The sequence below is a fragment of the Muntiacus reevesi genome, chromosome 6, assembly GCF_963930625.1.
Source record: "Muntiacus reevesi chromosome 6, mMunRee1.1, whole genome shotgun sequence".
Classification (NCBI taxonomy): domain Eukaryota; kingdom Metazoa; phylum Chordata; class Mammalia; order Artiodactyla; family Cervidae; genus Muntiacus; species Muntiacus reevesi.
The window spans coordinates 689,577-713,422 of NC_089254.1; the positions used below are offsets into that span (position 1 = coordinate 689,577).

The 23,846-nt window shown below is 40.2% G+C and overlaps 1 protein-coding gene across 2 annotated transcripts; it reads right to left on the reverse strand.

The window, feature by feature from the left end:
* On the reverse strand, window positions 1–23,573 carry VSTM2A (V-set and transmembrane domain containing 2A). Of its 2 annotated transcripts, none has more exons than XM_065939846.1 (5): window positions 23,495–23,573; window positions 21,569–21,735; window positions 20,442–20,492; window positions 17,392–17,728; window positions 1–89 (listed from the first exon to the last, which is right to left on the reverse strand). In XM_065939846.1, exons 1-5 carry the CDS (start codon window positions 23,571–23,573, stop codon window positions 1–3), a joined length of 723 nt encoding a protein of 240 aa, XP_065795918.1. The 2 variants fall into 2 exon arrangements, with proteins under 2 accessions (XP_065795918.1, XP_065795919.1); XM_065939847.1 differs by lacking the exon at window positions 1–89 and adding an exon at window positions 135–211.
* Window positions 23,574–23,846: the final 273 nt, after the last annotated feature.

A 23,846-nucleotide genomic window follows, 5' to 3' on the forward strand; every position in this document is an offset into this window, starting at 1 on the left:
CTAGAGTGCAGTGGGTGCAGAGCGGTGCTTGGAGTTTAGGGTCAACTTTGCTGTCCGCTCCGTAGATTTTACAGGCGATTTGCTCTTTGCTTTAAGAAGAGAAAGTGATATTGGAAAAAAGTCAGCACTTTAGACTAAAGCAAAGCACCCTTCACAAAGCCACAGACAAGAAGCAGGACAGAAAGTCCATGGCTTGTAGCTATCCTCGCACCTGCGGAAGAAGTTATAAGATATTCGCTCATCTCGAAGATTTCCAATGCTCCTTATTAGGCTGTTTTAAACACATACACATATATATTTAATTAGCTCGCCAGCTTGGCTCTGGTGCCCATGAATGTCTTGGCATGCACTGCAAATAACAACACATACAAAGTATTTCAGTCCCAGGAAGTGGTCTTGTTTGCTTTGTCTGTTTTCAAACCATGCCATTTCAGGGTTGGGAACACTGAGAGGAACAAATGCAGATACTTTTCCCTCAAGCAATTCTGTGAGGATTACTCCCTGTAGTCATTTGGTTGTTCCTAAATGGGTGTCTAAAAACACGCCCCCTGTTTTACCACCGTAAGCATGAAACCACAGGAGGTGAAAACCAAACCAAGGGCAGCAGGCTTCTCAAGGGTAAGGAGAACAGGTTCTGAAGTGTGTGCATTTGGACATCTGCTTTTACAGGAAGAGCTCTCTCAACTTTTTATACTTAAAATCTGAAGAAAATTTAGCATTATCAAGAACTGGACATGTTTGACAACTCTCTGAGACTACATAAGGGAGGGAATGAAAATGTCCTTTTGCATTTTTTCTTCACATATTTTATGCATGAATGTAAATGATACACCATTACTAGTAATAATCATTATTGATAAGAAAACAAAAATGTGATGGACCTTAAAGCATTTATTTTCTTTCTTCCTTTATTTTAATTCAAGAAAATTTAAAAGGGTTTGAAGGGAGTGAAGGTAGGCAAATTCAATCTTTTGAATATTTCAGCTAAATCATGTTCAAGTCTACATTCATAGTGATAGAAATTAAGGTGAAAGCACACACTCTCAAAAAGTCACTGTAGAGTAAATATTTAGGGTTCTAAAGGGGTGGTTTAGCAGACTCACATTAATGTTTCCAGTTAGGTTATTTAAGTGTTGCCATTGATTTGCCTTTGTTTAGGGGATGAGTCATGTACTTAACAAAGAAACCTGATGACTCAAAACCCAAGGTCAGTGGTGGGTCTCTGGAGCGTGTTGCTTCACTCAAGCTGGGTGACAAATTTCAAAAATGTAAAAGTAAAGGTACAGTCCACATGTGGCTCTAAATATAAAGATTATGCAAGGAAAATATATACAATCCATGTAGAATCACTTGCATCAGAGCCAAAATTAAATATGTGCCCTTGTTATCTTTGAAGGGAGACTCTTTGACAGGAATTCATTTAATTAAAAGAAAGAAAGAAACAAAATGATTACATGACTCCTTAAATTGCCAGTAGTACTTGACACAAAGTATGTCTGATAGTGAATAAAGGTTTAAAAAATGCTAAAAACACTAAAACCAAGGAAAATGACTCACACTTCAAAAATGATATTTTGTGAAATAATGTTTCCTTTTCAGTGTAAGCATTGCAGATTGGCTCAAACTTGCTGAAACTGTGAATTATGTGCCTCCTTTCTCAACTAATCAACCCTTCACAGATGTCCATCATTCCGGAGAATGATATAATTCGAAGACAATAGCTACCACTCTGACACAACATTTTCTATTATACTGTGTCCAGTATGTGCAAATTAAAACAAAATTTACATGGGCAGTATAACTGCAAACAAACCCAATTATATACTGTAAAAAATATGTTAAGATTAATATTTTGAATTGCCATCAGATATGCAATAAACCATTGCAACACATAACATTTTTTCAGATTGTAATCATTCATCCACTTTAGCACTTGCATTACTAGCACATTGTTCATTAAGTGAAATTTATTTGTCAAGCCAATTATGCTTTTTTCTCTATACAGTAAATTCTAGAATAAATCTGTTTTACCATCAAATCACAGATTGTTTCTCTCTTCTTTCTAAAGGTTTTATTCATGTCTGGAAAGATGGGGTATGTGCTTCTTCATCTTTGTAACCCCAAAGATTTCAACAGTGAACTCTGAGAATCTAAAATGTTATACTGTGTCCTATGTCATTTTAACAAATGACCATCATAGTCAATTTCATTTAGATGCACACTATTCTGAATATAGGGCTTCCCAAGTGGCACTAGTGGTAAAACCAGTGCAGGAGATATAAGACATCTGGGTTCAGTCCTTAGGTGGGGAAGATCCCCTGGAGGAGGGCATGGCAACAGACTCCAATGCCTGGAGAGTCCCATGGACGGAGGAGCCCAGAAAGCTAGGTCCCAAGAAGTCAGACACAACTGAAGTGACTTATCACACACAAACACACATTCTGAATATAATATTACTGTTTTACCAAATACGCTGTGGTTTACTCTAAAGAAATTAAAAAACAACATTATTTTTTGTAAAAAGCAAACTTTGGCTACTCATCATTCTCTATTGTTGTTATTGTTTCAGAATGATGAGATTCAGGATTGCAATCAGGAGCCCTGACTTCTAATTTCCTTTGCAGCCACTCACTTCTGAAATCTCAAAAAAGGTATTTATTTCTTTGATGTTTCCTAAAATGAGCATAACAATTGTTTGCATTTTATTGTTTTGTATATATTTTCTCATGAGGATGCCAGAAATTGTTTGGTCATATCTGTTTTGCTTTATTTGGTTTTCTTTTGCTCTGGGCTCAAACCAAGCTAGATAACCTGTTTTTCCATAAAAATGATCATTCATTTAAGCAACTCTTCCCCTCAGATAATCTGTATTCTGCCGTGTCTGTTCCCATCAAGTAGCTGTAAGCTCTCTTTCCTCTAATCTTCCTGATGATTCTGGTTTTGCCTCTCTTATGGCCTTAACAGGGCTCACACTGACTTATAATTCATTATATTTGTATCTTACCCCACTGATTACACTATAAACTCATTAAAGGCAAGGATAAAATTTTAGCAATTTTTTTGATTATTCTCAAACTGTAAAGCAATGTCTTAAGTTTTTAAACTTTTGCCCTAACACAAAATACCCTGTGAAGAAGAAAGGGAAATGCTATTGTCTAAATTGTGTGGAAAATTCTAAAAGAGATGGGAATTCCAGACCACTTGGCCTGCCTCTTGAGAAACCTGTATGCAGGTCAGGAAGTAACAGTTAGAACTGAACATGGAACAACAGACTGATTCCAAATAGGAAAAGGAATATGTCAAGGCTGTATATTGTCACCCTGCGTATTTAACGTATATGCAGAGTACATCATGAGAAACGTTGGGCTGGAAGAAACACAAGCTGGAATCAAGACTGCTGGGAGAAATATCAATAACCTCAGATATGCAGATGACACCACCCTTATGGCAGAAAGTGAAGAGGAACTAAAAAGCCTCTTGATGAAAGTGAAAGAGGAGAGTGAAAAAGTTGGCTTAAAGCTTAACATTCAGAAAACTAAGATCATGGCATCTGGTCCCATCACCTCATGGGAAATAGATGGGGAGACAGTGGAAACAGTGTCAGGCTATATTTTTATGGGCTGCAAAATCACTGCAGATGGTGACGGCAGTCATGAAATTAAAAGACGCTTACTCTGGAAGGAAAGTTATGACCAACCTAGATAGCATATTTAAAAGCAGAGACATTACTTTGCCAACAAAGGTCCGTCTGATCAAGGCTATGTTTTTTCCAGTGGTCATGTATGGATGTGAGAGTTGGACTGTGAAGAAAGCTGAGGGCTGAAAAATTGATGCTTTTGAACTGTGGTGTTAGAGAAGACTCTTGAGAGTCCCTTGGACTGCAAGGAGATCCAACCAGTCCATCCTAAAGGAGATCAGTTCTGGGTGTTCATTGGAAGGACTGATGCTGAAGCTGAAACTTCAATACTTTGGCCACCTCATGCAAAGAGCTGACTCATTGGAAAAGACCCTGATGCTGGGAGAGATTGAGGGCAGGAGGAGAAGGGGATGACAGAGAATGAGATGGCTGGATGGCATCACTGACTCGATGGACATGAGTTTGAGTAAACTCCGGGAGTTTGTGATGGACAGGGAGGCCTGGCGGGCTGCGATTCACGGGGTCGCAAAGAGTCGGCCACGACTGAGCAACTGAACTGAACTGAACTGAACTGAAATTCTGGCTAGAAAATGTGCAGATAACATGCTTCGATGAGGAACAGTCTAACAGAATCTGAAGATTTTTCTCTGATTCAGAATGTGATTTAATGATGTCCTTTGACTTCAGTGTAATAATGATGCCTTTCATTTGTTTTTATGTTTAAAGATTCCTCAGTGCTCTCTCAGGTGCAATTTCTCATGCCTTTGTAAGGTAGGGGAGGAGGGATTTGCTCCCATTTTGCAAATGGAAAAGTCTTAGAAGTCTTCTTAGAACTCTCGAGAGTACAGGCACTTAGCTTTCTTCTTCAGCCCTTTTTGTTTCTCGTGATAGTGCATCACGCTGCCCTCACTGGGATGCAGATAAACAAGACGGCTCCCCAAGACTGTGTCTGTGACAAATGAGTTTGGCCAATGAGAAATAGGAAAGAAAAAAGCTTCAAATATTTTATCTTCACTATGTATAATAATTATTTCAGAGAATAACAGAAAATTCCATCTACTTCTTTTATAAGAAACAAGACAAAATAAGAATCTATCACAACAACACAGAGTTGTGTCCTTGGAGTCCTTGGAGATCAGGTGGAGAAGGAACCATTTACCCACATTCTCAGTCACTGCCTTCCTCCTGCCTTGAACTTAGCACAGCCTCCCAGCTGGAAAGCCTGCCTGGCCCTCATCTGTTTGCCAGATGGAAGGACTTGGCTCCCTTTTTGTACCTTCCTTTTTAGATGGTTCCATCTGAACTGCCATTTTTTTTTTTTTCCCCTGCATCTACAGCCATGAGGGTGGAAGACACTGGGCAGATTGAACAAAGCTGCACCCTCTCCTTCTCACCAACTGGAAGATTCAGTACCTACTATGTGTCAGGGAATACGTATACATGTGACATACAAATATTATCTTAGTTTATCCTCTCATTAGGCCCATATAGTGAACACACGGATTAGGAAAATGTAACTCAGTGGCATGGAATAACTCAATCTGGGTTACAGTTAATAGATAATTAAACAAAGGTATAGAAATGAGGACACAGTAATGCAGTCAGATCAACTCAGGGTCTGGATGTGCTTTTTTCTGAAACTCCCTCAGGCATTGCAACCTTGCCTCACTGCCTCCACATGTTAGATTAAGATGTGCAGCTATTATTTAAATGTACAATAATCTTTTCAGAGAAAATGCAACTGGCTTTAGGGAAAAAATAAACTTCTTTCCCCAAGACTGAACTGATAAATATTGGATATGAAAACATTAGCTTCTTTGTTTTTCTAAACATTAATAAATAAAGTTTGTTTTGTGTCCTATAGTATGCCAAATGTCTGATGATATATTATTATTTTGAAATTTTCATATTATAGTCTTTTAGATCTTAAAGGTTCCTCCAAATTCATTTATACATTTGAATGAGACATGATTCCACCCTTATTCTTACATGTCCTCTTCTTTCTATGAACTCTTTTCTATACTTTTAATCCAAATTTGATAGCCTGGAACCAGGAAAAGTTAAGTTGATGTTCAAAGTACCATCACTAGTGATGGGAAGAGAAAGACAACCAAAGCTTCTGGCCACCAAGAAAGCTATGGGATATGGATATTTAATTCAAAGAAGTAAGTAGAACACTGAGACAACTATCTAGATAATTTATCACATCTAAATCTTGCCAGCTCTTCAAATATCCTCTTTCTCTGGGCTGAGATTGTTTTGATGGATTTATTTCCTACGTGAGGACAACTCTTGGTTTTGATATGAGGAAGAGTCGCAATTCAGGGCACCGATCTACAGATTTAGGTATAATCCTCAAAGGTTTTTCTTCTTGTTTGAGTATCTAGTGAGATTAAAAGAAGCAAGAGAAGAGAAAGGACACAACTTCTGTCTTGCTGTGGCTCTCTGATCTGGCTCCAGAATCTTAATTTTCTCAAAGTGAATATTAGTGATGTTTATCCTATGAACAAACTTAAAATGGAAATTTCCCAATAATAAAAGAAGTAACACTGAAATAACTGTTTTGCCTGTGAAGAGTCCTAGGTTACAGCTCTAGAGACAGACGTGCCTTGACTAACCTCTTTTTTATTACAGGTGTCAGCTTTATAATATGAAATTAGCTGTGAGAAAATTTGAGCTATCTTTTAATGCAATTTTTATTCAGGTTTGCACATACTAAATCATGACTTAAGGGGAAGGGTCAAATAATAGGATGATTTTATCCTATAATTTTTTGAAAATGATATCTTTTTATTAGATTTCTATGGAACTAGTGCCAATTTCTTATAGAGATCCATTTTTTTTTTTTAAAGAAATGTGCTTCATTTTGACCTAATACATAAATCGCCTATTTTGCCCAGGCATGTTGGCCAGCTGTTTATATTTCCTTTCCTGCTTGCCTTCAGTCAGCAGATTCACAACTCTATCCTAGTTATTAGGCCCTTGCAGCTGAGAGAGACAAGCGCAGCTGCCCATGTACACAAAGGTCCAGGTGACCAGGTGGGGCAGCGACACCCCGTTCACCACAGGAGGTTCCAGACTTTCTTGCTTAAGCAGCCTTTTGGGGTTCCCACTTTCTACAGCAAGTCAGAATGGGCACATAAAAGTGAAACTGCCTTCCACCTGGTAGGACCACAGTGCATCTCAAAACAGCACATTTCCACTGTAATTGACTCATCCAAGTAAGAACTGATCCTGGTGCAGACAGGGTGATGATTAGGACAATAGCAGCTAATATTTCTTTACCTCTGACTGTGGCCCCAGGAGGCTGTCATGATCATTCTGCTGATTAAGGAACTGAAACTGAGAGGGGTTATACAATACACTGTTTGCTAAAAGAATAGGTGAAGGACTGCTAACCGGGAGTTCTGTCTGAGGCTAGAAACTGATATGCATCTAACAAATGTTTGTCTGAGCACTTAAAAAAGCACATTCAACTCAAGAATAATCTATGAGGACAATTGGTGCCAAGGTGGGATGGCTTTGCTGAGGGCCTGTGGGCCAGAGTTCTAATCCCATCACAAGTAAGGACAGTGTCCTAAGGGTGCCCCTAGCTTTTGCAATTTGCTTTATTTCAAGCACTGAGAGTTTAACCTATATTGGATCTTTTAATGCAGATGGGATTCTGAATTCATACAGAAATGCTCTCTTGGACTTTTTTGAAGCAGTCATATGAAACAAAACACGGTTAACATGTATAAAATCTCCTAGAGTAATTGACTTTCCTTGGCGTCCCTGGGGACCATACCACTGCTCATCACTTTGATCTCCCTCCAAATTGGGGGCTTAGTCAGTCACATTACAGAGGGGAAAAGTAATTGCATGACATTTTATTTAAAGACTTTATATGTGCTTGACTTATCTTATCAATATAAATTTATCAAGATAACACCCATTATGTTTAGACAAATAAGAATAATTTGATGGTCAGATTCTCCAACCAGCTCCCAGGAAATAAGATATAATGCCCTTAATTTCAAAGTTACTAGCAATTTCTAGGGACGCTACTTTCACCATAGTGCTTTTAATATACATACACACATATGTGTGCATGCATGTGAGATTTTTTGTCATAAGCTTCACAATTACACAAAACTTTTACTTTGCCTTTATTTGTTAGGTGTATTTTCTTTTCTCTCTCAAGAGCTGTCTGACATTGGCTTATTTTTAAATTTGGGCAACTTAAAATATCTTTTTCTTATGACAAAAGTAATAAATTATCAATGTACAAATGTTATCAATACAAACAAAATAATCAAATAATTTGATGGGCATTTTCCTATTATTTCTTGTTATTTTCTATGTGAATATCTCAGACTGACTTAAAATTTAGTATTCTTTATGTTTTCACTTTAAAGTTCTTTGTCCTATATTTTTTCACATTATATTACATATTGGTTTTTTTCTAATTTCATTAAACTTTCTTTGAAGACATGATTCTAGAAGGTGCTTACTATCCATTGTATGGTGTTTGTCATGCTCACTGGGACACTTCCCTCCGATTGGTCCTCTGAGTATTTCCCATTGTGGGCAGAGCTCTGTGATATGCATTCCTGTTCACAGGTCAGGGTCTGCCTCACTCCTGAGCTCCTTGAATTTTCCTCCCAGGGCATCATCTCAGAGCTAGTCTCAAGCCCTGAGACTCATCTTTCTTGCCAATTTTCCTCCAGAAGGGAAGTATCAATTCACCCTGCAAGCAATGATACAGCAGAATACCTGAGTCATGGTAGCCTTGCTGACATGTGTTGATTATTGAGTGAAAGTGAAAGTCGATCAGTCATGTCTGACTCTTTGCAACGCCATGGACTATACAGTCCATGGAATTCTCCAGGCCAGAATACTGGAGTGAGTAGCCTTTCCTTTCTCCAGGGGATCCTCCCAACCCAGGGATCGAACCCAGGTCTTCCACGTTGCAGGCAGATTCTTTACCAGCTGAGCCACATCTTTGCCAAATTACATGTGTCAAATTTTCAAAATTGACTATGGATTTGACTGGGCATGCAACGAATCTACAAATACCTTTGAAAAACTTGACATATTTCCAGTACTGAGATTGTTCATCCAAAAACAGCATATTTTCTCATTTATTCAAACCTAAACTCTTCTAACAAAGTATTCTAATTGTTTTCATATTTATACTACTTATTTGCTATTCCCTTAAAAAATTAGATATGTTATACCTTTTGCTTGTTACTATTGAGGATTATATATTATGCTGCAAATATTTTCTATTTGGTTATTGCTACCATATGGAGATCTAATTTAAGTGTATATCTTTCCCTTGAGCTTATCAATATTACAAGATCACTTTTGATATCTCTAAGTCATTTGGAGTGGACTACATAATCATTTGCATCTCTAAAATGGGCATTTTCCCTTCTTTTCCTGAGTATTAGACACAAATATTTCCTTGTCTGTTACACCACTTATTAGTTATACTTGATTTAATCAAACAAATGTTTTAAATTATTTATAGCATACAATGATATTTTCATTTGTATATTTTGTAACTTTAAACTTTCTTTAGTAACTTTAAACTGTCAGGCCTCTGATTTTTATGCTAATCTTCCTGTGTCAAATTTTTATTTTCTGCTCAGCTCTTTATTTAATTGAAGTTCATTTGGATATGCAGCCTAAATTGTAATATCTTTTTTTTTTGTTATTTGTTAAATAAATTCACCTCTAATTATACTTTAATTCATCAGATATTATTGTATTTTACTTTTTAGAGCCTTCTCTGTTTATATTTATGTTCCTTTATTGCCCTCTTTATACATGGTTATTTCAGAGAACCAAAAAGTGACGACCTCACTTACGTGCCAGGTGTACTCTGCTAGATGTTTAAAATATATCATGACACAATGCTAAAATGTTATTTGGGGCACATGTATCACTAACTCTATTTTATAGATAATGACTCTGAGGTTCAGAGAGATTTGTACACAGCTCGCTAAACAAACAAGGTATCTAGGAAACCATCTGTTATCTACTACTATTATGTCATTCTTATTATAAGGTTCTAAATCCATTTTGCTTTTCTCTATTTTTAAAGCTTTTAATAATATTCTTGTTTATGTTTTCAGATGCACCTATGGGGTTGCAAAGAGTTGGACACAACTGAGAGACTTTCATTTTCACTTTCCATAGCTATTTTGTGATTTAAAAAAATTCTGAGGCCTTTTCTGAAAGCTTGAATTTAATTACAATAGCAGACAGTGAGTATAACTTCAGCTTCCAAAAACACATTGCTTATTCAGCTCACCGTTCAAAGTCCTAAAAATCCTTTGGAATTTTATTATTTTGTAACCAATAAAGTCAACCATCTAATTATAACCTTGGTCAAGACAGTTGATGGTAATGTGGTATGGTTATGTAGGGGATGATTTATCATTAATTAACGTCACTGTGACAGAAGAAAAAAAGGAAGCTCTGAAATTACGAACAATAAAATGTAGTCAGGAATGAAGACCCATTCTCCCTTCTTTAGCTCATCTCCTACACACAGCCAACTACTTGTCACGTATTGAGAGCTGATCAGTGACACGCTCTCTATGTATATAATTTCATTTAATTCTCAAAACTGTGAGGATCATTCCTATTTAATAACTGAGGAAGCAGAGGTACATGCAGCTGTGAGTGATGGACATGAGATGAGAACAGTTTAACAACTGTGCCCACCACCTCCCCTGGTGAGAGAACCAGCTGGTCTAAGAGGCATGTTCCCCTGGTTTTCTGCCTCTTTGGCGCAGATGTAAAGAATCTGCCTGCCAATGCCGGAGACGCAGGAAATGCCGGCTCGATCCCTGGGTCAGGAAGATCCCATGGAATAGGAAATGACAACCTAATTCAGTATTCTTGTTGGAAAATCCCACGGACAGAGGAGTCTGGCAGGCTACAGTCCATGGGATCACAGACACGACTGAGCAACTGAGCACGCGCAGCTGAAATGCGTACACCTGTGTCGGCCTATAGGTGGCAGCAGTGTTCCTTGGAAGAAGGAGCCCTGGCCTTTCTTGAGAATTCGCTCTATTCTGACCAACAGAGTGAGGTCTTTCCAGCAACTTCTCAACCCTTTGGTCATCTATCCAGATAAAACTCCTCTGGCAGCTTCCTGAAACCTTAAGGAGAATGAAATCATTCGCGACAAGATCTTAAAACACTGGCAAATTCTGTTTCGTGGCTCCTCAATCACAGAGACCTGGTAATCACAAATGAACCTCGCAGAACCCTTAAGTGTCCGTGCACTGAAAAACCCTTACAGCACAAAAAGGAGCCTTGGTTTTGAAGACCCAGCTAGTTACTGAATTTCAACCAGTTAAGTTAAATATAGTTTACAGGAGAATTTAGCCAGTACAAACTCCTACTCTGCATAATTCGAGCTCAAACACAGCTCCAGCAGGTTCTTTGACCTGTATTATCCAAAGCATTGCCTCAAATCTATTTTTCATCTTATTCATGGCTGCTTGATTTACATAGCAGCCATTTAACCGATAGAATTACAGTGATCAAATGAATTTAACCTGTGTAAGCAGCCAAGTTGGATCATTAAAACAAAATCAACATTGAGGTCTGGATTATACATGTGGTTCTCTACCTGGATGTCGTGCACCATTTCCTCATATTTTAACTCAGGAAAATAATCTCCAGCAAGACACTGAGCCCTCGTCTACCTCCCCTCACCAGCAGTGAACTCTGTTGTAAGATAATTTCTCTAACTTTGACCACCTTTGGAAAGCTGCTACATCTGTAAGCCAGAGAGGAGCTTCCGGAGCCCTTGGATTCTAGCAGCTGGAGCAGCAGCTGCCTTTCAATGCTCAGGTTCACATCATGTTGAAAACACAACAATCATATTTCTGAGTTCAGAGAGTCAGTATTCCTGCTGAGAAACCACACATGGAGACATAACTACACTTTAACCATGGCCAGTTTTCTTATGAGTGCCAGCTTGAAGAGAACAGCTTCACAAAAGTCCAAAACAATACTGGAAAAAACAATAACAAAAGACCAGTTTCTAAAAGTGTATTTTTTAGTATCTTACACATGTACACACATCTCATAGTACATAATAATTTTTTTTTCTCTCATTCATAAGAACTTTTTAGAGAGAATGATTCTCATAATTAACTGCACATAAAACTGGTATTTCTGCTTCTAGACTCAGGCATTTGTTCTGGGATATGAACTTTTTAATAAGCTTCCTTGCAAGTCTGGCACAGGACATCTGCGCTTTGAAAAACACTATTTAGGAGTCTTGATAGTTTTTGAAACAGAGGCAATGTAATCGATTTATGCAAATATAAGATCAAAGAAGACAAAAGCAAAGTTATATCTGCCTTCTCTCTCTTCCTTTTCTCCCCAAACAAGATGTCCCCTTGCCCTAGGCACTTACAGGAAGGCAAAAGAAGTGGTGATCTCTGTAGCCAAAAAGTCATCTTTAGGGTGACTACTATTTTGTCTGTGTGTCAGGTTTCCCAGAAAATGGGACTTCCAGCACTGAAAGGAGGAATGCCCCAGGAAAAGGATACAATGAGGAAAGTAAGTGTAAACAAGTTGATGTGGGGACCTGATGAGGAAACAGCCAATTCTAAGACAACAGGAGAAAGTTTATAAAAGAATCTGCATTTGAGTATGAGTCCAGCAAAGAGGGAAAGAAAACATCATTTTCAAAGTCACAGAGGTAAGAAATATCTGAAAACATTCAGGAAAGAGCAATTTAGAAGATTATGTGTGAGGGTTAGGAAATCAGGAGAGACAGCTGGAAATGAGACCTTGAAAATCTGTGATGGTGCTTTGGAAATGATAATTATTTAATACTCATGTTCTGTTGTGATGTGTTCCACAGATTGAGATATGAGCATATTCAAGATTTCCTCATTACCTGTGATGGTGTTAAGAGAACTGGGGAACACCAGAGGAAGAACATTTCTTTTTGGTGAGAAAGCTAAAACAATAAATTCAATTTTTTAATATTTAGGGACCTGATCTAAATATTTATTGCTGTGAAACAAGCCACCCTAAAACCTAGCACCTTAAGACAACAATTTATTATTCTGTCCCACAGGTGTGGGGGATGGTCAGCTGGGGTTCAAGTCAAAGGCTGGCTGCCTTCAGTCAGCTCCATGTCTCAAGGCAGCTGCACTTGGTGCTCAATGGCTGGCTCTAAGGCCACAGCAGAGGCTGCCTATCCTCTTGTAGGAAAGGTCTGGAGTTGGCTGCTGAGGCAGTACTCCTTCCTATCTCATTGTCACGCTATTCACAGTCCAGTCCAGACTCAGGGTGGGGACAAGGGGCACATGTGTCAACAGCTGCTGTCAACCACTGCGCAGAGGCTCTGCCCTGCTCAGGGCTCCTGGGACAGACATGGCAGTGGTGGAGAGGGGGTTAATGGGGACAGGAGGAGCCCTGGTCTGGCTCTCCAGAGAGAAGTCAGGATCAGACTGTCAATTTGTTAGGGGAACCACTGACCAAAACCACCTGCCTTGGCCAAGCACAACAGTAATCACTTGCATGAGTTATCTTACAACAGGAAGTTCTGGTAAGGAACATGGAACTAACAAGGTACCACCGACAGGAAGGATTTGGGAAAGGTCAAAAGAAGAGAGGAGATATCAGTTCATATGTCTGACCTATGAGGTCCTGCTACCTCCCAGAATCCTCCTCACTGGATCCCATCTTGGCTGAGCGATGCACAATCCACCAGCAGGGACCCCAAGTCACCAAATATGGGCCAAATAGGATGAGTGGCCACAGACAAGCTGGCAACTAACCCCATTACTATAAGCCCAAGACTGCAAGTCATGTGGCAGACTTTCTCCTGGGCTCTCATACCCTGCTGCTCTCCACCCAGGTGCCGCTTCCCAATAAAGCCTCTTGCTTTGTCAGCACGTGTCTCCTCAGGCAATTCATTTCAGAGTGTTAGACAAGAGCCCACTCTCAGGCCCTGGAAGGGGTTCCCCTTTTGGTAATAGATTGAGAAATTTTCTAAGGAAAACTTAGTAGTTGAAACCATAGAAATGGATGAGATTGGAGCACTGAGAATGGGAAAAGAACTACATTTAAGAGAGGAATTTAGTTGGAGAAGTCCACAGAGAGGAAGGGGGATGCTAACAGTCAACTTGAAGGGACCAGAGGGGAGTTCAGGAGATCAGCAGCTGAGGGATGGGGCTATGGGTGTGACCTTTAGGGGTGTAACTGCCAGGCTGGGGTGTGACTGGGCCAGGCTGCATTCACAGCTTCATCAGCTTGTTGGCAAGGGTGTGGAGAGGGGATCCTTAGAAGGGAGTATAGACTGGGTGGGGAAGGACCAAAGTAGGAAACTGGGGTGGTGGTGGATGGAGGGGATGTTTGGCTTCTGTATGAAGTAGATGTTCTCCATGAGACAGAAAGAAATGAGTAGAGAATGGTGTAGTTTATTGAGGTACTTGGGGATCTGTTCTCGGTGCAGATGGAACTAAACCAGTTCATGCTAGAATCAAGACTTGCTACCCTCAGAACACCTATAGGACATTCTAAATGTTAGTTATGGCTACAAAGATTGGAGAAGAGAAAAACCTAAGGGACTGCAAAAGCCAAGTTCTATTTATTTGCTTTATGATTTTTCTTCAGTATTTTGGTTCTAATTGTGGATTATCAAATGTAGGTAAAATTAAAAGAATTAAAAATAAATACGATAAAGATACAGCTCAATTGGATAGTTACATGCTCATTAGCTTTTGAAAAATATCTGGTAAAGTAGCTATATATATTGTGATATACAGATAATAAAAGACTATTTTTCCATATTTTTAACATAAATTTCTGCTCTAGGAAAACTGAGTAATTTGAATGTTATAATATATATTCAGAGTTATTTTCAGCTAATACTTTTCCTTCAAAGAGAGACAGAACTACTTTGACAGAAACAAGCATGAATTAGGAACTGAGTATTTGAAACTAAACAGTTCAGTCAACTAAGTAAAAACTGTGATGAAAATAAAAGGCCAACAGCCCAGCTTTTGGTAACAGGTTGGTATTATAGTGTCACAGACACCATGAATGACACATGCCTCCCTATATCAAGTGAAAAAACTAAAGGCTAATATAACTGTTGGTCTGTAAAGGCAAGATTTCAATTATTTTGTCTTCATCATGTCTTGCTTTTAAAAAAACAGGAAAACAAAGATGCATGGTCAGTGTAATTTACAAATATTTCATTTTCTCACAAATTAAAATATAAAAATGATTAATTCTTTGGATAATGGAAGTATGTCTTCCATTTTTGTATCATTGTGCTTGGCATACAAGCTCTCGAAAGGATGGAGAGTGAATAAGGAAGCATCAGTATTGAAATCAGCTTTATTTGAATATAACCTGAAAAATCATAAAGCAAAATTACAAATCAGGATGTGGGTATTAGAGGAAACATTATATAGATATCTAACCCAAATACTGTATCTTATGCAATAATTGTGCAAGCACAGAGACTTACACATGAATAAAATGAGTTGGCTGGGCCACCATAGCTTCTGCACTTGAAGTCAGAAAACATTAAATGTATATAAAATATTTTCCAGTATTCAACGGTAGAAGAAAATAGAAATGAAACTTTTTGATGTGTTTCAGATTAACCTTTGCTATTGAAGATAATTTTTAGTGGAAATGACTTTGGATGGATACAGGCTTCCACGAGCAGTACACCCTGTTCCTTTAGAAGAAGCAATGGGTGAGGCTGGTGATGGGTGGAAAATGAATGGTGATTTCTCTTTGAAACTTGTTAGATTTGTATAGCCTTTGCCATTTAGCACCAATCACAAGACTAAGAAAAAGATATTAAAATAAATGAATCTTTTTAGAGTACATTATTCAATCTAAAATGTAAAGAATTTAGAAATAGAACTTTTCATTCTATGCTTAGAATCCTTCATCTGGGATAAGTAATCTGATTCCACAAAATGGATTTATTGATTTCTAGCTTGGAATATTCTATTTAGGCTAATAACTTCTACTTAGGCTAATAATGATTTGGAGTCCTCATCAATTAGGTTGTAAATTGTCTGTTGAGTGGTCTCTGTAATTTTGCATATAGCATTTAGGTTCTTCTTTTGACAGTGAGAAAGGGAGGAAGACAATGTCTCCAAAAGTATAAAATCTTTACCAAATAATGGCTACAAAAATTACAACTGTTAGGGGTGTGTGAGACACACATATATATACACATATATATGTGTATTTATATACATTTATTTTAGTTATGGTTTTTTCCTTTGGGGAACAAAAGAGATGATAAAGAGGAAAATGAGGCAAAGTCACACTAATCTGGCTTCAGAGATGCTGTCTCCTTTCAGCCTGGCATAAGGTGCCATAAGTAAGACATGCTGGGATAGCTGCTTACCTACATCACAGGGCCCCTTAGTCAAGCTCACAACAAATAGTCTCCATTAGCACATGAAGCCTAAGGAGGAATCTAGGGTGGCACATATTATTTTTAAAATACTGTTTATAAATAAGGATTTAAAGATACACACATGTACACTCACAAGGGCTTCCCAGATGCCTCAGGGGTAAAGAATCCACCTGCCAATGCAGGAGGCACAGGAGACACAGATTTGATCCCTGGGCTGGGAAACTCCCCTGGAGAAAGGGAAGAAATAGCAACCCACTCCAGTATTCTTGCCTGGAAAATTCCATGGACAGAGGAGCCTGGCAGGCTACAGTCCATGGGGTCTCAAGAGTTGGACACGACTGATAAATATATATATAAATATATATATATGTACATTTTTTACATATAAATGTAAAAATATACTTAAATGTTTATTTATATATAAATCATCCTGATAAAATGATGAAATTTTAAAAATCTAGTAGCTAAAAAGAATTTTAACGTTAGCGATATAATTTCCTATTACAATAGTAGTATCAATAATTCTTCAATGATAGACTATAAAGAGACAAACTCAAAAATGAGAAATTCAATATTTTATGCTCCCTTCATCCTATAATACTGCATCAAGCATTTGAGCAGGATGCAGAACAGTCCAGGGTAGTGTAAGGTACTGCTCATTCCATGCCAAGGTTAAAACTTCAGTGAGTTTCCATTGGCTGAATCATTGCATAAATTAATGCTATTCAGAACAGCTTTAACTTGCACAGCTGACTTAGGAAATGTGTGACTAAGCTTCTAAATTGGCATCGAAGCCACATTGACAGGAGCTGCCTTATCACTGTACCACTTTCTGTCTTTCACCCTCCTTACTTCCTCCCATTACCATAATTACTTTCATCACAGACAGCTGAAATTTCTCCTTCAAAATCAGAAGCCCTTGGTAACTGGCCCTGCTTAAAGCTATGGGTCCCTGAAAATGTGGTTTGTCTCTTTCAATTACATGTTGATGAAGTGAAAGTCTCTTAATTTGGGTCATTATCGATACATAAATCTGTAGAGAAAATGAGCATGCATTATAATGCAACCAAATGCACATGATTTATTGTGCTTTTAGAATGTAAATACAGAAGGAAAAGAAGTCCAGCCCTCAGACTTCCTGGACCTGAAGCACCGCCAGCGACTAATGGGGCAATTCACACCCTCAGGGAAAGTCAGCCTCTGGCTCTAGTAGCTCATCCTCATTTTAACTGAACTAGCTCTCCAGTTTTAGAGAAACCGTCATACGTAAATCTGTCTACACTGACCCATCTTCCTGTGGAGGGTTTGTGAGTGGTAAAATGGGTTTCCATACCTGATTGTGGACTTTGTTTGGGGATTTTGGCTACCTCTTGAGGGCTGGAAGTAGAGGGCACTCGCTGGTTGGCAGAGCTGTGCATGCTGCTGGGAGCTGCCACGGAGACATTCTTGCGAGGCTTCATATCCTGCAGCCACATGGGCGAGGCCTCGAAGGCCTGCATCCTCCGGGCGTGGCTGTTGGCGTTGACTTTTAGGTAGGCCTGGGCTTTGTGTTCCTGAAGCTCTCCATAATTGGCGTCGGTCACCCTGCACTCATATAAGCCTTCATCCTTTTTCCTCACTTTGGAAATCTGAAGCTTGTGAGAGATGTCATTGCCTTGGACTTTCACTGTCTGAAAAATTGCGGGTAAAAAAAATAAAGTGCTACATCACGTGATTTGGTTCCGATATCTTGTCCTGAGCTTGCTAAGGTTGGAAAATTAAAAGGTCTTACTGGCCTCACAGCCACAGTCAGAAAGTTTTTTATTTCCTTAGCAGTCTAATTAGAAGATCTTACTTATCTTATTCTAGTAACACCTAGATTCACAAGATCATGGACACATGAGTTCAGTCCAGCTGGACCAGATTCCATCAGCCATGTGGTTTGCATTTGGAACCAGCTCCACCATGATCCCATCATGGGACTGGCCTCTGCCAGGTGAGCTCAGCTGAATGAAGCAGGACCTAACGCATGCATAGTTTACAAAGCCTCTCTCCTTCACTGAGGGCTACCTACCACTCTGAGAGATCACAAACACATGCTGTTGGTCACAGCTGAGTTTAAGTGAGAATGTGCTTTTAATCCCCACTTCAGGATGATTACTAAATGGATTGACAAAATAGACTTGGATAGTAAAGTTTTACTCCAGCTGTTGGTGCAGTCTGACCTATAGTTATGGGGTGGCAAGACTCAGGGAGCAAATTAATATCTCCTGAAATCCTATGATTCGGAGTACATGCCCCTGCTACCACAGGGTCTGTGTGCTGCTGGAACTTGAGATGCCAGTAATTAAACATTGCTTTTATTTTCAAAATAGAAACTGATTCTCACTTCTGATATTGTTTATACCAGATTAACACCAAGAATATATATACGATTATATACAATATATAAAATCCTACATAACATGCAATACATCTGTAAGCATCTTTATCAGAAGAGGTAGATTTGATATACATCATATTATCCATGACTGACAATGATGGGCTTCATATGACATTCAAGATCTGGATTTGGATAATTTCCAAATTAATTTCAAAAGACAAAGAAGAGAAGTGAGAAGGCAGAAAGTTATTCCTGTACTGGGCATTACACTTTGAAACAGCCATAAATAATTTAGAAAATTTGGGAAGTGTTCATCTGGTTTTTACATAGAGAGTTGTATATATAAACAGTTTTCAACATATGAACCATATCCATAAGTATGCATTTATATACATGAAAATTACATACAAATATTATTAAGACTGTAAAACTAATGGGAGACAGTAGTTTCAAATATATTTTCAACTGAGTCTCCTGATAATGTTGGGGTAGTCAGAGTGCGTATATATTGTTATTATCCCATTTTATAGAAAACTTAGGCTTAGAGGGTTTGGGTCAGTGCTTGTCAATGTTGACTGTACACTAAAATCATCTGAGGAGGTTTAGAAAATACTCTCATTTGGATTAATGCAGAAACACTCTGCATCTCTCCAGGGCAAAGCTCATACTGTATTTTGTAAAAATACACCTGGGAATTCAAATTAACTGCTGGCTTAGGTCACACACCAGGTGAACTGGGAACACACTGCTTTCTACCTCTGTGTTTAGAGCTCTTTGCAGTTGACTAGATTGTGCAAACTCTGGGCATTGATAATGCTGTTAGCAGTTGTGTGCAGAACTATGCAAATAACTGCATGCTTCCCTAGGTGTGAGGCTGCTTTACCACCTGTCTTTGGAGGATTAGGGTATGGGTGAACAATGAAAGATGAATAGGAAATAAGCAATATATCTAATTATATGTGTATATATAAATGAAATATTTAAGAAAACATTAATAACTGATCTTACCAATAAAGCTTTTCTAGCACTGTTGGAAAACAACAGATTCTGTGATATAAGAAAAATTAAATTGAAAGAGTCAGTGAGTTTATGAAAAGAAATTGGGAGTTTCTGGTTTAGAGCTTATTTTTGATACTTTCTTCCATGCTGACATTATATATTTAGGTTAGAGAATTTGATTTTATTAGCATATTTTTACACTTTTACTTATGATGTAACCCCAATATTCTATCACTTTATATGCTCTTAAAATAACCTCAGAATAAACTTCCTTTCAAAATGTGATTTTTAGATTCCTTATACACACATTACTTCTAGTAATGGAAACTTGTTTATTAAATATCAACAAACTGAGCAATTCTATTAGTATAAAGTGATTCTAGATTACTTCCTCTGAGGCATAGTAAATTTTTTTTTTCTAATTTCAGACAATCATGAGCAGTAATAACCAGCAGAGTAGAAACACATCTCTGTATTTTCAACAGGTTAACCTCCTCTAACAATGCTTTTATATTTATATTGACTTTTGGTCTCATATTACATGATTTTGAACACTGGCATTAGAAATGCATTATATGATTTATGAATGACATTGAAAGTTCAGTTATTTTCATTACAACTTCAACACCCTGTTGGATGCTTTAATTTTTTTTTTTTTCCTGCCTGGGAAGATTTTCGTCTTTTACTTGCTATTGAAGGATAATTATTGGTATAAATTTGAATGTATATTATTAGTATTGCTGCCTTTTCCTCTTATAGTTAATAAGAGCAAGAAAGCAACATTCCTCTTTGGGTGCAAAATGATTCCCAAGTAATTTTTCACATATTTACGCCATTAAGATAAATAATTTTATGCTATGAATTCTAAATCTTTTTCAATGTGTTTGTACCCAGTGAGGTAAGGTAAGACAGAGCGTGTGCAAATTTCCTCTATTGGGGACAGTAAGTAAAAACACTTTTGAAAACCGAAATTCACTAACTGGCGCCCCGGGCCCGAGTGCAGCGGTCGCGTTGACACTCACGCTGATCTTGGTCCCATCTCCGTCGGGGTCCCGGTCTGGCAGCAGCTCAGCCTGCGGGGAGGGACGGGGAGGGGGGCACACGGATGCTCAGACCTCGCCCAGCCGGAGCCCTCCGCTGCGCAAACGGGGAGGGAGGGGCGCTGTCCCAGCCACCCGCCAGGGGACCAATCCCTGTGGCTGCGCCCGGGGATTCGGGAGCGGGGATTAGGGGACAGGGAACTGGGGCGGGAGGGGGCGTGGTGGGGAGTCGGCGTGGGCGTGCTCGGATTCAGGGACGGGGGCTCGGGAGCTCGAGGAGCTGCATTCGGGTCAGCGCCCGGGATGCGCGAGTCTGCGGAAGATGGGGCACCTGGGAACTCGGGGGACTGCATTCTGTCATTGCCTGCTGTCACTCCTACAGCCCTTCACTCGCCCCCGCACATCCGCAGCCTCTTTTGCAGAACTACCTCCTCCGCGGTTCAGACCGCCGTTTCCCTCCCCGCCCCCTCTTCTCTCCTCCCCTCCCCGCCCCCGGTCCACTCGAGTCGCCTCGGGTCCCTTCGTCACTCCCCATTCCCTTTTTTCCGCCGGCGCCCCGTCTCTCCTTTCCCCATCTCCCGCCTCCCTCCTCGGCCTCCTCCCACCTCCTCTCTCCCCTTCCATTCCCCCTCCTGTCTCTCCTCCTCCCGTTCTGTCTCCCCCTCCTCTCCATCTCTCTCCCCGCTCCTTCCCTCTGCGTCTGGCAGAGGTGGTAAGGACCCAAGGGGGTGGGGGTGATGGAAAAACCGACAAAATTTGTCCCCATCCCACCATACTGAAGGGATAGCGAGTGTCCGGGGATGTATCAACGCAGCAGTGCCATCGCGGGCTGCTGACAATGTCCAGTACTAAAAGGAGGAGTCTATTCCCAGTCCTTAACCGGGAAAGACTGGACAACCTGCTTTCCCTTGGTTTTAACGCGGTGTCGCCAGGACAGGGTTCACCCCCTGGCATGTCTAGGCGTCATCCTTGCCGCCAGGAGAGCCAGGGGTGTTCCCACGGGCGCCCCAACACCATCTTGGTCAAGATCCTGGCTGGACACTCAGGAGTCTAAGTCAGTGAGTGGGCCGGACATGAAACCGGTAATTCGGGCGACGCGACTCCGCTACCTGTGCCCCGGCCACATCGGCCCCAGGCTCCAGGTCCTCCGGCCCCCGCAGGAACCACCACTGGATCTCCAGGTACACCGAGGCGGAGCCGCTCTGGAAAGCGCAGGACATCTCCACATTCTGCCCCTCTGTTGCTGTCACATTCCGCGGAAACTCGGTAAATTTTGCTGCAAAACAGAAACGTACCCTTTTGGAATAGGTACTCCACTCTTGACAGCATCTCTTGTGAGCTCACTACATTTTCCTGGGTCTTAAAAAAAAAAAAAAAAGCAACAAAACCCCCCTCTATGACATCCCCGAGGTTCCCCCCAACGCTTTCCTTGGCCTCTTTCTTATTTTTGGTATCATGCCTAAATCATTTTGTTGTTGATCAAATCCAGATAACAGAAAGGTTAACAAGCTTGCCAATAACTCCCCTCTGCTAGTCAGGCTGCTCACAGTTAGATACAAATACCTTTTGTCAGACTGCAGTATTCCCCAAAACTTACTGAGGGATTCAGGGAAGTACATTTTACACACATCTGTCAAGCTGATACATGAAGAGAGCCTCTTATGTCCAAGTTTCTAAACAATCTGTGACTAACTGGATGTTCCATGTAATAGAGAAAAGATCACGATTATCTGTCAAAATTTACATTCCTGATATAAATCACAACACATCAGCAGTTGTGATTGGAGGGCTACAGAATTGAAACAAGTTGCACACTTTTTAAGCTGTGGATATTTCTTTCTTTCTTTCCAAATTAACCTTCATATCTGTTCCCAACAAGCTATTGTATTGTAAACTGCCATACATCATGGGATGAAAGGATCACACACCTGGGCTTGGTTCAGATTAAAGATCTAAAGTCACTAGAGACTTTTTTTTTTTTTTTTTTTTTTGGAGCCTTTTCATTACAAATCTTGACAGTGCTAGTTTGCAAGATTCATGGAGTCATGGTGAAACTCACAAAAATATGTTTCCTCTCTCCCAAAGGCACTTCCCTAACACATTAGATGGTTGTTCTTATCTTGTGTAAGAGACACTCTGAGAAAGGCTGATGATGCCTTAAAAGTCTAGCAGAGATTTGTAGCTTGAGTGCACAGCTACAATCCGTACTCATGGGGAGGAGGACTGGGGGGCTGCAGAGTCGATTCAGGGAGGATGCACTTTGCCCCCACTTTTTAAAGCAAGGCGCCATCAGTGTCTCTTTAAAAAAAATTATAAAATTCCAACATGATCTCTACTGAAATAGAACTGTATTTATACTTAGAGGAAACGGGAGATGTTAAGACGACATTCTAATCTGAAAAGGACTTTTCGGTTGATAGCATTTCTGTCTGCAGAAGTGATGCAGTCTTCTGGCAGCAGAGATGTGATCTGTTCATGGTGCTGAAATGATCACTGCAGCCTGCGAACTCCTGAACAACTGGATTCAGCAGGCTGCTGCTGCTTGTAATGCAAGTCGTGCCTTTTTATGGGTCCTCAGAGGAGTCTGTCCTTTGATAAACACACACGCAAACGAAGTCACACGGACACAGAAAAAGGAAACTCTAAGTCCATACTGCCTACATAGAGGAGGGCTCGCCATGGAAAGACCCCATCCCCAGCTCTGTTTGCGATGATAATGTATGCGAGTGGTTACCCTGTGCATGCACACAGATGGAAGGAACACACACACACACACACACACACACACACACACACACACACTCATAGCTCTGTGTTTGTGCTCACCGAGGAACCCACCTCGTTGTCAGGAACCAACTGGATTTGCTCTCAAATCTAGCTGGGCTACTATTAATAAACTTTAAAGAAAAATACCACAGAACACTATTCTTCCTTACTTGCTAAGAACCTGACTACATCTGCCTGGCCGTTCTTTGAACGCAAAGACACACACACAGCGCGAGCAAATGTATATTTGCCAGTGAGCACAGACTTACCTTGAGAAGAAAGCCCTTGCTGTACATATAAAACGGAAAAGAAAACAAATCCAACATATGCCAAAAAGATCCCCATCATTCCAAAAAGTGTAAGGGGGGGGGGGAGGGTCACATCGGTGTATCCAACAGCCAAAAAGCTTCAAAAGAAAGGAATGCCACTGTCCAGCAGGCTTGGTCTCAGCGCCCAGGGTGCGGCGCCGCGAACATCCCGCCGTTCGCCGGCTCGGACTGCTCTGGGGACCCGGAGCGGGGACTGGGAGTCGGCGGCGCGGTCGAGGGCTGGGTGCCGGGCTCAGCTCTGGCCGGCTGCGCTTGCACACCCGGACCTCGGCGCGGAGTAGTGCTCGCCGCT